At 35.3% G+C, this 13,055-nt stretch overlaps 1 protein-coding gene across 1 annotated transcript in view; it reads right to left on the minus strand.

Moving 5' to 3' along the window:
- The window catches only part of LARP1B (La ribonucleoprotein domain family member 1B), a 128,297-nt gene that overhangs the window by 73,958 nt on the left and 41,284 nt on the right, over positions 1 to 13,055 (minus strand). Inside the window, exon 11 of the mRNA XM_029941096.1 lies at positions 9,939 to 10,304. Within this exon, the coding sequence (XP_029796956.1) occupies positions 9,939 to 10,304 (366 nt within the window). The remainder of the gene's footprint in view (positions 1 to 9,938; positions 10,305 to 13,055) is intronic.

Consider the following 13,055-nt stretch of genomic DNA (forward strand, 5'->3'; position numbering starts at 1 on the left):
AACCAAGGATGTAAAAGACCTATATGATGAAAACTATAGAAAACTTATGAAAGAGATTGAAGAAGACACCAAGAAATGGAAAAACATTCCCTGTTCATGGATTGGAAGAATAAACATTGTGAAAATGTCATTACTACCCAAAGCAATCTACACATTCAATGCAATCCCCATCAAAATTGCACCAACATTCTTCTCAAAGTTAGAACAAACTATCCTCAAATTCGTATGGAACCACAAAAGACCTCGAATAGCCAAAGTTATATTGAAGAAGAAAAACCAAAACGGGAGGCATCCCAATCCCAGACTTTAGCCTCTACTACAAAGAAATGTGGTATTTCTAACTGCATGGTTTTTAAAAATTGTTTTAGGCTCTAAGATACCGTAAGATTCCATATCAATTTTAGTATGAATTTTCCTAATTCTGCAAAAGATGCCAAAAGGGCTCTTGACAGGGATTGCACTGAATCTGTAGATCACTTTGGCTAGCACTGAGTTTTTTAAAAAAACTTTTTCACGTTTTGCCATCCCTCTCTACTATTGAATATTGAAAACGAACTGAGGGTTGAAGGGGGAGGGAGAGAGGGAAGGGAGGTGGTGGTAATGGAGGAGGGCACTGGTGGGGAAGAGCACTGGATGTTATATGGAAACCAACTAGACAATAAAGTATTAAAATAAATAAATAAATAAAAATTATAAAATAAAAAAACTTTTTTAAAGATATAATCCACAATTGGTACAATCTATCCCAGCATATGATTCAACTGGCTTAGTATATGCAATTTGCAACCATCATCAAAATCAAGATTACAACATTTTCATCACTCCAAAAACAAACAACAACAACAACAAAAAAAAAACCCATAGTATCCATTAGCAATCACTCCTTATTTCCTCCCAAGCACATTTCCACCCAACCTATGCCCCACAACCACCAATCTAATTTCTGTCTGTTCTGAACATTTCATGCAAACCGAATCTTATAATTTGTGGTACTGAGCATAATGTTTTCATGTTGCAGCATGTATTCATTTCTTCCTACCACTAAATACTACTCCATTATATGGTTATACCACTTTTTGCTTATGCATTCATCAGCTGATGATCATTTGGGTTCTTTCCATTTTCATAATGGTGCAATTAACATTTGTGTACTTGTCTTTGTGTAGACATATGTTGACACTTCTTTTGTGTACATATCTAGGAAAGGAATTCCTAAATCATAAGACAAATCTGTTTAACCTTTTGAGAATTGCCACGATGCTTTCCAAAACAGCTGGACCATTTTACACTTTTTTTTAATTTAAATTCAAATTAGTTAACATACAGTGTTATCTTGGTTTCAGTAGAACCCAGTGATTCATCTCTTACATATAACACCCAGTGCTCATCCCAATAAGTGCCCTCCTTAATGCCCATCAGCCATCTAGCCCATTCCCCAACCCAACACCCCTCAGTTCCTCCCTGTTTTTATCTTATTTTTGCTTCCCTCCCCCTATGTTCATCTGTTGTGTTTCTTAAATTCCACATATGAGTAAAGTCATACATGTCTTTCTCTAACTGACTTACCTCACTAACCATAATACTCACAACCATTTTACATTCTAACCAGTAGTCTATGAGGATTTTTATTTCTCCCCATCACCAACAACTGTGAATGTATCTTTTTTACTATACTCATCCTAGTAGATATAAGGTGGTACCTCATAGTGGTTTTGATTCATTTCCCTAGTGGTTAATGATGTCAACCAATCTTCCATGGGAATATTAGCCATTTGTGTCTCTTCTTCAGAAAAGAAGTCTATTCAGATTCTTTGCTCATTTAATAATTGGGTTGTCTTTTTATTATTGAGTTACAAGAGTTCTCAATTACAAATACAAGTCCTTTATTAAAAATATTATTTGCAAACATTTTCTTCTAACCTGCCTTTTCAGTGTTTTTACAGCAGTTTGATTCACAGCAAAATTATGTGACTCTCCCCTATCAACTTTCTGCATCCTACAATCTGTATTATATCTGTTATAATCAGTGAACTTACACTCACACAACATAATCACCAGAAGTCCATAGTTTACGTAAGTTTCATACTTGGTATGTATATCCCACAGGTTTTGATACATGCATAATTACATGTACTTACCACTGTACTATCATACAGAACATTTTAACTGCCCTAAAAAAACCTCTGTTCTGCCTATTCACTTATTCCCCTCCCAAACCCTAGCAATCACTGATCTTTCTTCTATTCCCATAGTTTTCCTTTCCCAGAATGTCAAATATTTAGAATCATACAGTAAATATGTAACTTTTTCAGATTGGATTCACTTAGTAATTTGCATTTAAGATTCCTCCACTGATTGCTTATTTCTTTTTAGCACTGCATAATATTCCATTGTCTAGATATATGAGTTTATTCATCCACTTACCTACTGAAAGGCATCTTGTTGCTTCCAAGTTTTGGCAATTATGAATAAAGGTACTGTAAATAACATATGCAGGTTTTTTTTCATATGCAGATTTTTTAAAAAGCAAACTCTACCCTCAACATGGAGCTCGAACTCACAACCCCAAGATCAAGAGGAACATGCTCTACTGACTAAGCCAACCAGTCCAGCCCACCCCACATATGCAAATTTTTGTGTGACCATTAAGTTTTCAGCTCCTTTGGAGAAGCACCAAAGAAGGTAATTACTAGATAGTATGGCAAGAGTAGTTTTAGTTTTTGGGTTTTGTTTTTATAAAGTTTTTAATTTATCTTGAGAAATAGAGCATGAGCAGGGAAAGGGCGGAAAGGGAGAAAGAGAATCTGTAAGAGAAGTTTTGTAAGAAACAAACTGTCTTCCAAAGTGGCTGTACAATTGTTCATTCCCAACAGGAGTGAAAGTTCCTACTGCTCTAGATCCTCATCAGAATTTGATGTTTTCTTTATATTTTGGCCATTCTAACATGTGTAATGGTATCTTACTATTTAAATTTGCATTTCCTTGATTACATGATACAGAGTATCTTTTCATGTGCTTATTAACCATCAATATAACTTTCTTTGGTTAGCTCTTCAGCCCATTTTTAATCCAGTTGTTTTCACACTGTTGAAAAATTTATTTATTTATTTATTTATTTTGGCATGCTTTAGGTACAGTCCATTATGTGTCTAGAAGAACTCTGACTTACTTTCTTTTTTCATGGATCACGCTTTTGAAATTGTATCTAAAAAGTCAAAACCAACTGAAGATCATCTACATTTTCTCTCTTATCTTCTCCTTGTTTTATAGTTTTGTGTGTTTTACACATAGGTCTGATCCCCTCTGAGTTACTTCTTGTGGAAAAAATACTAGGTCTGTCTCTAGATTCATTTTTTTTCCTTGTGGATGTAAAGTTGTTCCATCACCATTTGTTGAAAAGACTGTATTTTCTCCATTGTATTGCCTTTACTCCTTTGTCAAAGATCAGTTTATCACATTACTACAAGTCTATTTCTGGGCTCTTTATTGTGTTCCATTGACCTATTTGTCTATTCTTTTACCAATACCATACTGTCTTGATCACTGTAGCTTTATAGTAACTCTTGAAGTCAGGCAGTACCAATTCTCCAACTGTTCTCCCTCAATATTGGCAATTCTGGTCTTTTACCTCTCCATATAAATTTTAGAATCATTTAATCAATATCCACAAAATAAATTCCTGGAATCTTGATTGGAACTGTACTAATCTACAGATCAAGTTGGGGAAACCTCATAATATTGAGTCTTCCTGTCTCAATAGTTCTTTAATTTCTTTTATTAGAGTTATCATATTCCTCATATATATCTTGTACCTGGTTTTATTAGCTTTATACCTCATTATTTTATTTTGGGGAAGAGGTGCTAATGTAAATGGTATTGTGGGTTTTTTCCTTTTCCTATCATTTTCTTCATGGTGTAGTATGAAGTACAAAATTTAAAATTTATGAAATCCAACTTTTTAATTTCTTATGCTGTTGGTGTCATATAAGAAACCACTAACAAATACAAAGATTTTCTTTTATGTTTTCCTGCAATAGTTGTATCATTTTTGCTCTTATATTTAAATGTTTAAATCAAATGAGTTAATTTTTATACATGGTGAGTGAGGGTGGCATCAAATTACCCTTTTGCATATGAAAATCCCAAGACCACTTATTTATAAGACTATTCTTTCCCTATTTGAATAAGTGGTTTAGGCACTTCTGCCATAAGTCAGTTGAATACAGACACAAGGGTTTATTTCTGGGCTTTTGATTCTCTTCCACTGGCCTGCGTACCCTAGAGAGAACCCTATCTTAATATCGGGACTCTGTATGAATTCTTCAACTTTGTTCTTTTTTAAAGACTGTTTTGGCTATTCTGGGTCCCTTGAATTTCAATATAAATTTTAGATCATCTCAATTTCTGCAAAATAGCCAGTTAGGATATTGATAGGGTTTACACTGAATCTGCATATTGATATTTTTGTTGACTAGTACTGTATGGTGTATATTCTTCCAATCTTTACAACATTTTTGCTCCCTTATCTTTTTGATGTCACATGCAGATAACACAATTCATTTTATTTACATATACTCTTACAATATTTATTTTTTCTATCTAAATATTTGAGTTTAAATCTACCACCTTATTTTTGTGCTGGAAGCCCCTATTTATCCCACATTTCCCTTTCTCCTAGTTTCATGGTTATTCCCTCTAATTTTATGTTTTAATAAAAATAGTTTGAAGAGTATCCTTCAAACTGCACCATGAAAACTTTCAAGCACGCTCAAATAGTATTTACTCTCCAAATTCGTGTTAATGTTATATTAAATCCATAAGACACTGTTTATACAGTTAATATTTAGATTTATCACGTATCTCTTGCTTTGCTCTATAGTCCTTTCTATATATCTGGCATCTGAAATCATCATGCTACCTTTGCAATTACCTTTGGTGAGGCCCTCCAAATTATAATTTCTCTCATATTTCACCCTCTTACTTGAAAGACATTTTGCAAGACACATAATTATAGATTGATAGTTATTTTCCCTTAGTATATTAAAACTATCATTCCACTGCCTACTGCATTCAACTGTTAACTATTGGAAAGTCAGGTGCCAGCTGACCACTCTTCATCCTTTAGATGTAATCTGCCTTTTCCCCCTGGCTGCTCTACTCTGGTACCTCTCTTCAATTAAGAAAAAGCCCTAGCTATCACCTCTTAGAATACTGACTTTGCCCCATTTTCTCTCACCTTTCCTTCTGAAATTCTGATTAAACGTCATTTTAGACCATTTCTATCACTCTGTATTCCACATTTAAACTTTTCAGAAAAAGATTTTAAAAAAAGAAAAGAAATAAAAAACTATATAATAAAATCCAGTAGATGTTAAATTCTATAAAACTTGGTTTGAAATGTAGCAAATAAAAGCAAAGACTCTCTGGAGTAACATTCCATCTGTTCCATATATTCTATTTCTCTGCATCTCTGTGCTGATTTCTGAAGTTACTTGTAAAGTTGGCTACCATTTCACTGACTCTCCAATTGTATCTAATCTGCTGTTAATCCCTTCAACTGAGTTCTTGATTTCAACTTGAGCTGTTTTTACTTGAAATTCTAAGAATTTTATCATTTAGAATTTCTTCTTCCCCACCCATATTTTTATTTTTTTAAACACAGGAAATGTAGTTACTCCATATTCTGTTTAATAATTCCAATATCTAAGTGGTACCTGGGTGGCTCAGTTGGTTAAGTGTCCGACTTCATCTCAGGTCATGATCTTCCAGCTCGTGGGTTTGAGCCCCGCATCAGGCTCTGTGCTGACAGCTAGCTCAAGCCTGGAGCCTGCTTCAGATTCTGTGTCTCCCTCTCTCTCTGCCCCTCCCCTGCTCAAGCTCTGTGTCTCTCACCTCTCTCTCTCAAAACTAAGCAAACATTTTAAAAAATGTTTTTAAATAATAATTAAAATATCTAAATTATTTTGGGGCATGGTTTTGCTGTTACTTTTTGCTCATTCTCACATGTGATACCATATTTCCTTGTCTGATTATCAAATTTGTGAGTTGCTCACTTTCCTTTTAAGATAATTTGAGTAAATTATTTGAGGTCTAGAATAAATGTTAATGTCCACACAAAAGAGTTATGCTGGCTTCTGCTAGGTTTCTGGGAAATTAGCATGTCATAATCACTTTAAATTCATGACTAGTGGTTACATTAGTCATCCACACAGTATGAATTTAAGTTGCATGATAAGTTCTAAGCCATTTTTCTCCCTTCCTTATTCTGCTCAGCACAAGTAAGGAAATTTGTTTTTAGTCCCCTAGAGGAATAGGTGAGAAAGCAAGTTTTCTTTCATTGAGGATATATTTCATTTAGGTACCAATTTAATAGGAAGAAAACTTGATGGAATCCTCAACTTTGGCTCAGCCTTAGGTTTGGGTCTTTTCCCCCTTTTAGATGGTTTCTGCAAAGCTAAAATCCTCAAACTCTCCAAATTCCAAAATGGCCTCCAGGGCAACACTGATTTCAATACTCCACACTTGTCAACAATTTCATTCTGATAATAACTTATCTTGCTGACCTTCAAGGATTAAAAAAATTTTTTTTTAACGTTTATTTATTTTTGAGAGAGAGAGACACAGAGTGTGAGTGAGGGAGGGTCAGAGAGAGGGAGACACAGAATTAGAAGCAGGCTCCAGGCTCTGAGCTGTCAGCACAGGCCTGACGCGGGGCTTGAACCAATGAATTGTGAGATCATGACCTGAGCTTAAGGCGGCTGCTTAACCAAATGAGCCACCCAGGGGCCCCAACTTCAAGGATTTTAAGTAGATATTTTCTCATCTATTAAAAGGCTATTTGAGCTATCTTCACCAGTAAAAGCATGCCAGAGAGAGAAAGGTGCAGTTCAATATAACTTCTGGTTCCAGCAAAAACGCCTTTTGCAAAATCAAAAAAGATCACCAAACTACCCTATCAATTTGGCATTCTTTTCATTTGCATCTAACTCAATCTGTCCAGCTCCTGACATATCTGATTTTTCTTTCCTCTTGAAGTCAGTTTTTGGCTTCCATAGCACCACTTTTCCAATTACAATTCCAAAATAATGATTCCTCAGGGCTCAGATCTGGGTTTTCTTATTTCTATAGTTCCTTGGCTAACCAAGTTGCCTTAAGTTACCAATAACCAACCCAAGACTACTTTTATAGCCCCAAGTAGATTTCTTCTGCCACTCTTGTACCCATCTCTAATCCATTCTTCACTATAATAACCAGACTTATCTTATACAACTAAAAATTAGATTATGTCCCATTGCTTCTGTAAAACTCTTAAAATACTTTAATTTTAGATAAATTCCAAACAATTTAACATGGCCCACAAAACCATATATGATCAGATGTCTGCCTACATCCTGTTATAACTGTCCTCTTATAATAATATAAACAGACTTTTTTTCATTTCCACAAATATACCATATTCTTTCCTCCCTCAGATCCTTGCCACTTGCTGTTTCCTCTGCCCAGAGTATGGTTTACCTACTCTCTGCAGGGTTCAGTCTTACTCATAATTCAGACCTCACTGTCACTGTGAATTTCTCATTCCCTGAAAACCCAATCAGGGAGAATGCTGTTTTTTTTCCTTTAGAACACTTATCATAATTTGTGATTAAATACTTATTGTGGGCTTATTTTAATGTCTATCTTCATAATTATTTTTAAGAACCAGGCATGTAGAGACCCTATTGTTATCTTCCCATTCCACGCCCAGGACCTAGCACAATGTCTAACCCACAGTAGGAGTTTAACAAATATATATTAAATCATTGTTTTCTCTCCCTTTAAGCAGGCCCACAAAGAAAGTACAACTCTAATAAAAAAATTACTTGAGCACAGAATTAGAAACAATACGTTTCTGAATAAGTTAGGTGATAAAAATGTACATAGGGACCAATGTACATAGGTTAAATACAACATACTTATGAACAGATCCGTAATGCTTGGAGCCATATAGCCAAGATTACTTTCTCCTAATATTTCATGGATAGGCAGATGCTGGCTTTTAATTAATACATGGTTTTTCATTATTGTTGTCTACACTTTAGTTAAAGCAAATAAATAATCACCTACAAATAGCATGTTTCTCAAGGTGGCTAGTAAGTCCATTATTTGAAACACAAATGGACCTTGAAGGAGTCATACTAAGCAAAATAAGTCAGGTGGAGAAAGACGGATACCATATGTTGCACTCATAGGTCTAACAGGAAACCGAGAGAAACCTAATGGAGGACCAGGGGGAGGGGAAGAGGGAAAGAGAGTTGGAGAGAGAGAGGGACACAAAACTTGAGAGACTATTGAATGCTGAAAATGAACAGAGGGTTGAAGGGGAAGGGGGAGGGGGGGGAAAGAGGTGGTGGTGTTGGAGGAGGGCACTTGTGGGGAAGAGCACTGGGTGTTGTATGGAAACCAATTTGACAAACTATTTAAAAAAAAAAAAGAAACTCAAAAAATTTTCTTCTCATAGAACCAATATTATATATGGTGGTTGGCTTTTCTTTGGTTAGTTCATAATGTTTAATCCATGATTTATTCATTTAACAAATATGAATTGAGCACTACTGTGCACTAGCAGTGAAGACACAGTAGTGTACAAAATAAGATAAGATTCCTATCCTCATAGATCTCATATCCATGTGACCAAAACAGAAAAGAGGTACAAAATACAGAATGGTAGACAGTGAAGAACAAAGCAGGGTAGAGATAGGGAATGGAAGGAATGCAATTTTAATATATTATTAAACTTATTTCTAGCTCTTTCTGTTCCAAAAAGGATTTAGAGATTACTTATAGAACCTAAGGATCACAAATAAAATAACAATGCTTAGACAAGGAAAGACCTTCAACCAAGAAACTTTATAAAAACACACTTCCTTTCCCACAGCAAGACCAAGAGAACTACTCAGGCTCTTGATTCACAGACAAGCTGTAACACCCTGAGAAATAATGGTCTTCAAAAAAGCAACAGGTAGAGAAGGTAAGGAGGTAAATGCAATGATGGAAATTCCATGAAAGAAAAGAAATGAAGAGCCAAGAAGGAAAGTACACTTCTGTTACTGATAAGAATCTCCATGGAGAGCCAGTCCCTTCTATTCAATCACTAGTTAGTAGGCTTCTCTTCCTACAACTGTAACTATTTCTGACTAAGATCTCTCTTCTATTTGGCAAAGAATAGTCATACAACTTTTCCTTCATTATTCTATCCCAAGAAAAAATATTTAACTTTTTTAATGCAGAAAAATATCCCTTTTATTCTCTACTTATATCATTAAAATTCATATCAAAGGAATGCAGACAGCTAGTAGAGTACTCTGATGCTCTTGTATTTTACCTTAAAACTAGGATAGGGTACCAGGATGTGGGGTGAAATTCAAGATAAAAAATTGGAACAAGGTTTCAAAGAGCATCCCTAGCACCAGAGTAGTGACTGGACAAGGAAAGACAATCAGTCATTTTAATCTTCTATCCGTGTCCACAACCAATTCCACTACTATAAAGCATGCACCATAGCCTAAGAAGTGAAGGATGGAAGGGGTCAGCAAAAGTAATGCTTCTCTTAAACCTTACTCATAGAGTTGGAGTGACTATAGGCCAGAAATAAGCATATAAACTAAGGCTGTCCTAACTTCAGTTTTTTTTTTCCTTCTTATTAGAAAGGACCTTCTAATTATTTTCACCTGATAAAAGGGTTTTAGTGAATGCTAATATCTTTTATTCATTCCACTGTCATTTTAATTAAATAATATATCAAGTTATGACTATCAGTTATATTCTAGGAATTTTTCAAATTAAATATTATTTATATTCAAAACTTAATAAGGCCTTAAGTTTAGGAAAAACAGGGAACAACATATATTTAAAAAACCAGTATCAGCAGAAAGATGTTGTTGGCCAGAAACCATTACCTTTATGGCTGTGTGTTTGTTTTCATCTTCTTCCATCCATAGATCCTGTTCATAGTAATATAAACCATCATTAATGACTTTAGCAAGTTCAGATGTAATTTTTGCCCGAGACATGTGGTTGCCCATTCGATCTCCTCCAGGATGTTTTCTCATGTAAGGTGGTGTCTGAGTTACAATCAAAATCTTGTTTAAATCCTGGTCATCAATTTCATAATCTGAATCATTATCAGACCAATCAGTAAATGTGTTTTTTCGTCCTTCTATTTGTTCCATTTCTTCATCAAATAAAAAGTCAAGATCTTCTTGCTCTTGTTCACCTGAAGGATATAGCTGATTCAATGCCTCTTCAGGTAGAAATGCTGATTCCTGAAGGAAAAAAGTGGTATTTTATATATGAATTTTTTATCACTTAAAAAAATCACATAATAACATTACAAGTAATATGAAGCCTAAGATGCTCAATGACTAGTCAGCAGGCAAATTATAAAAGAAAATCAAATCAGTAGTACTCTAGCCCAATAAATAGAAAGTATTTGCTAAACACTAAGTCTAATGCTAAAGAAAAACAAAATTGAGTAAAGGGAGGGTTATAGTAAAGATTCCTTTTAGAGTTAGAATGGTGCTTAGCTCATCCACTACACCACAGCAATTCATTTTACAGATGAGAGAAAAAAAAAGCTTAGAGATATGAAGTTAATTTGTCCTCATTCAAAATTAGTCAAGACTAAAACAATCAAGGTTTTCTGACTTCCAAATTCAACAGTCAGACTTCCCAGTCTGAACTTTTACAATTACATTAATGCCACTAGCTAGTTTCTTATATAATCCCTTTGCCTGATCCTCACCTCCACTCAATGTGGCCTGGTTTCCATATTAAATTTACCCTAACATGTACTCAATTGCTGAATTTTGCCCTTCCTGAAAAAATTAAAATTGCTTCTTACTAGGTGACATAACAAGTCCAAACTTTCAGATCCTAAATCTCCTAAAATCTAACCTAGTCTAGACTTCCAAAACTCTCAACACAAAAAAGCAGGTTTCTCAATATTATCTTCCTATGCCATCCTATGACCAATCATCATCCTCCAGTAAATGCCAACTCTCCTATGCCTAGAATAAAACAATCCCTTTCTTTGAGGACTCCTATTAATATAGTATATTTTCATTTAGTCAATAATTACGTGGGTCCTTACTGTGAGCCAGGCACTGTTCAAGGAAAGGGTATACAATAATAAGTAATAACTCTGCCCTGATAGAGCTAATATTCTAGTAAATGGTGTTTTTTATTAAAAAAAAACAACTAAGTTTTAACACACTGTGAATATATTTAAAAACAGAAACTATACATCCTGTTATTAACATCTGCAAGTACATGAAAAAGATCTGATAATAAATATCAAACTGTTAAGAATTGTAAACCCTAGACAGAGTCTCTTACTTTTTACTTTATATCAGTTATATTTAAATTTCTGTTTCAAACATATTTTTTTATTTGTGAGGAACAGACAAGAGATTTGGGATTGAAGATGAGTTGACTGACCATACTTACCTGCAGTAATGATATGCAGTAATGAAAAGAATATATCCATGTCAATATGAAAACAAGTATTATACTATCTGAAGATCAGAAACTGTTCTAATGTTCAGGAAAGCAGAAAGCAAATGGCATTATACTACAGCAAGGCACCTGGGTGGCTTAGTCAATTGAGCATCCAACTCTTGATTTCAGCTCAGGTCATGATCCCAGGGTCATGGGATAAAGCCCCATGTCAGGCTCTGTGCTGAGCATGGAATCTACTTAAGATTCTCTCTCTCTCTCTCTCTCTCTCTGCCCCTCTTTCCTTTTCCTGTGCTATCTCTAAAAATTAAAAAATGGGGGACTGGGTGGTTCAGTTGATTGAGCATCCCACTCCTGACTTAGGCTCAGGTCATGATCTCAGGGTCAGGGGACTGAGCTCCACAATGGGCTCCACACTCAATGCGGAGACCACTTGGGCTTCTCTCTCCCCCACCGCTGCCCCTCCTCTGGGGCACTCTCCCTCTCAAAAATAAACAAACTTAAAAACAGAGTAAAAGACACTGTTGGTTCCACTAGAGTCCTAGAAAGTTTTGAGATAGTAAGTACAATGTGCAAGAATGGACCATGTGACAACCATCAAAATCAGGACAGCCAGAACAGTCGGTCCCATACTCTTATCTGAGAATATGAAGCTGTAAAACCTACTACCAACTAAAAGCCCAAGAATTGCTTTCTAAACAAAGTGAAAGATTTGCCAAGCCACCTGGGCGGCTCAGTCAGTTAAGCAAACTTTGGCTTAGGTCATGATCTCATAGCTCATGAGTTCGAGCCTCACTTTGGGCTCCATGTTGACAGCTCAGAGTCTGGAGTCTGCTGCAGATTCTGTCTCTCTCTCTCTCTGCTTATCTTTCTCTCTCTCCCTCTCAAATAAACATTAAAAAAAAGTGAAAGATTTGCCAAGGGAAGGTTTATGTTTTTAGCGCTGGAATTAGATAGACATGAACACATTCCAGTATTATTCTTAACTTCTAAAACAGAGTTAAGGGGAAGAAAGAGAAGGTAATTTTACCAGTGAATAAAGTATACTAAGGAATCCTACCTCCCAGAGAAAAGTACTGATTTTATCAATTCTGGAGACCCAGAACCAGAATGACTGTTCTCTGCCAAGGTCTAGAAGTCTAAGTTAATTGGACCTTTACACTTAACCAAGAGTGTGCACAATCACACCTCACATTCAGGTGGAGAAAGGTCTCTGGATAAGCAGATGTACAAGGCCACAATAGAAGTCCATGCCAATTTACCTATAATTAATATGAACCATCACCTAAAAATCACCATTTAAGAGACAATCATCGCCCTAAAAATCATCACCCACAAAGACTTGAAAAAAAGTTGATGGAAATATTAGAATACAGAATCTTTTATAAATCCCCAACTCCAGAAAAACAGTAGCCAGATGATTAATCCTGGGAGTCCAACATTAGATAAAAAAAGAATACCAAAAGTTGAAAAAACAAAAGAAAACATGAGTTTCTCTAAAATAAAGGACATGAATACTCAGCACAATGAATAAAAACACACCAATACTAAGATACATT

The sequence above is a fragment of the Suricata suricatta genome, chromosome 1 (genome assembly GCF_006229205.1).
Source record: "Suricata suricatta isolate VVHF042 chromosome 1, meerkat_22Aug2017_6uvM2_HiC, whole genome shotgun sequence".
Classification (NCBI taxonomy): Eukaryota; Metazoa; Chordata; class Mammalia; order Carnivora; family Herpestidae; genus Suricata; species Suricata suricatta.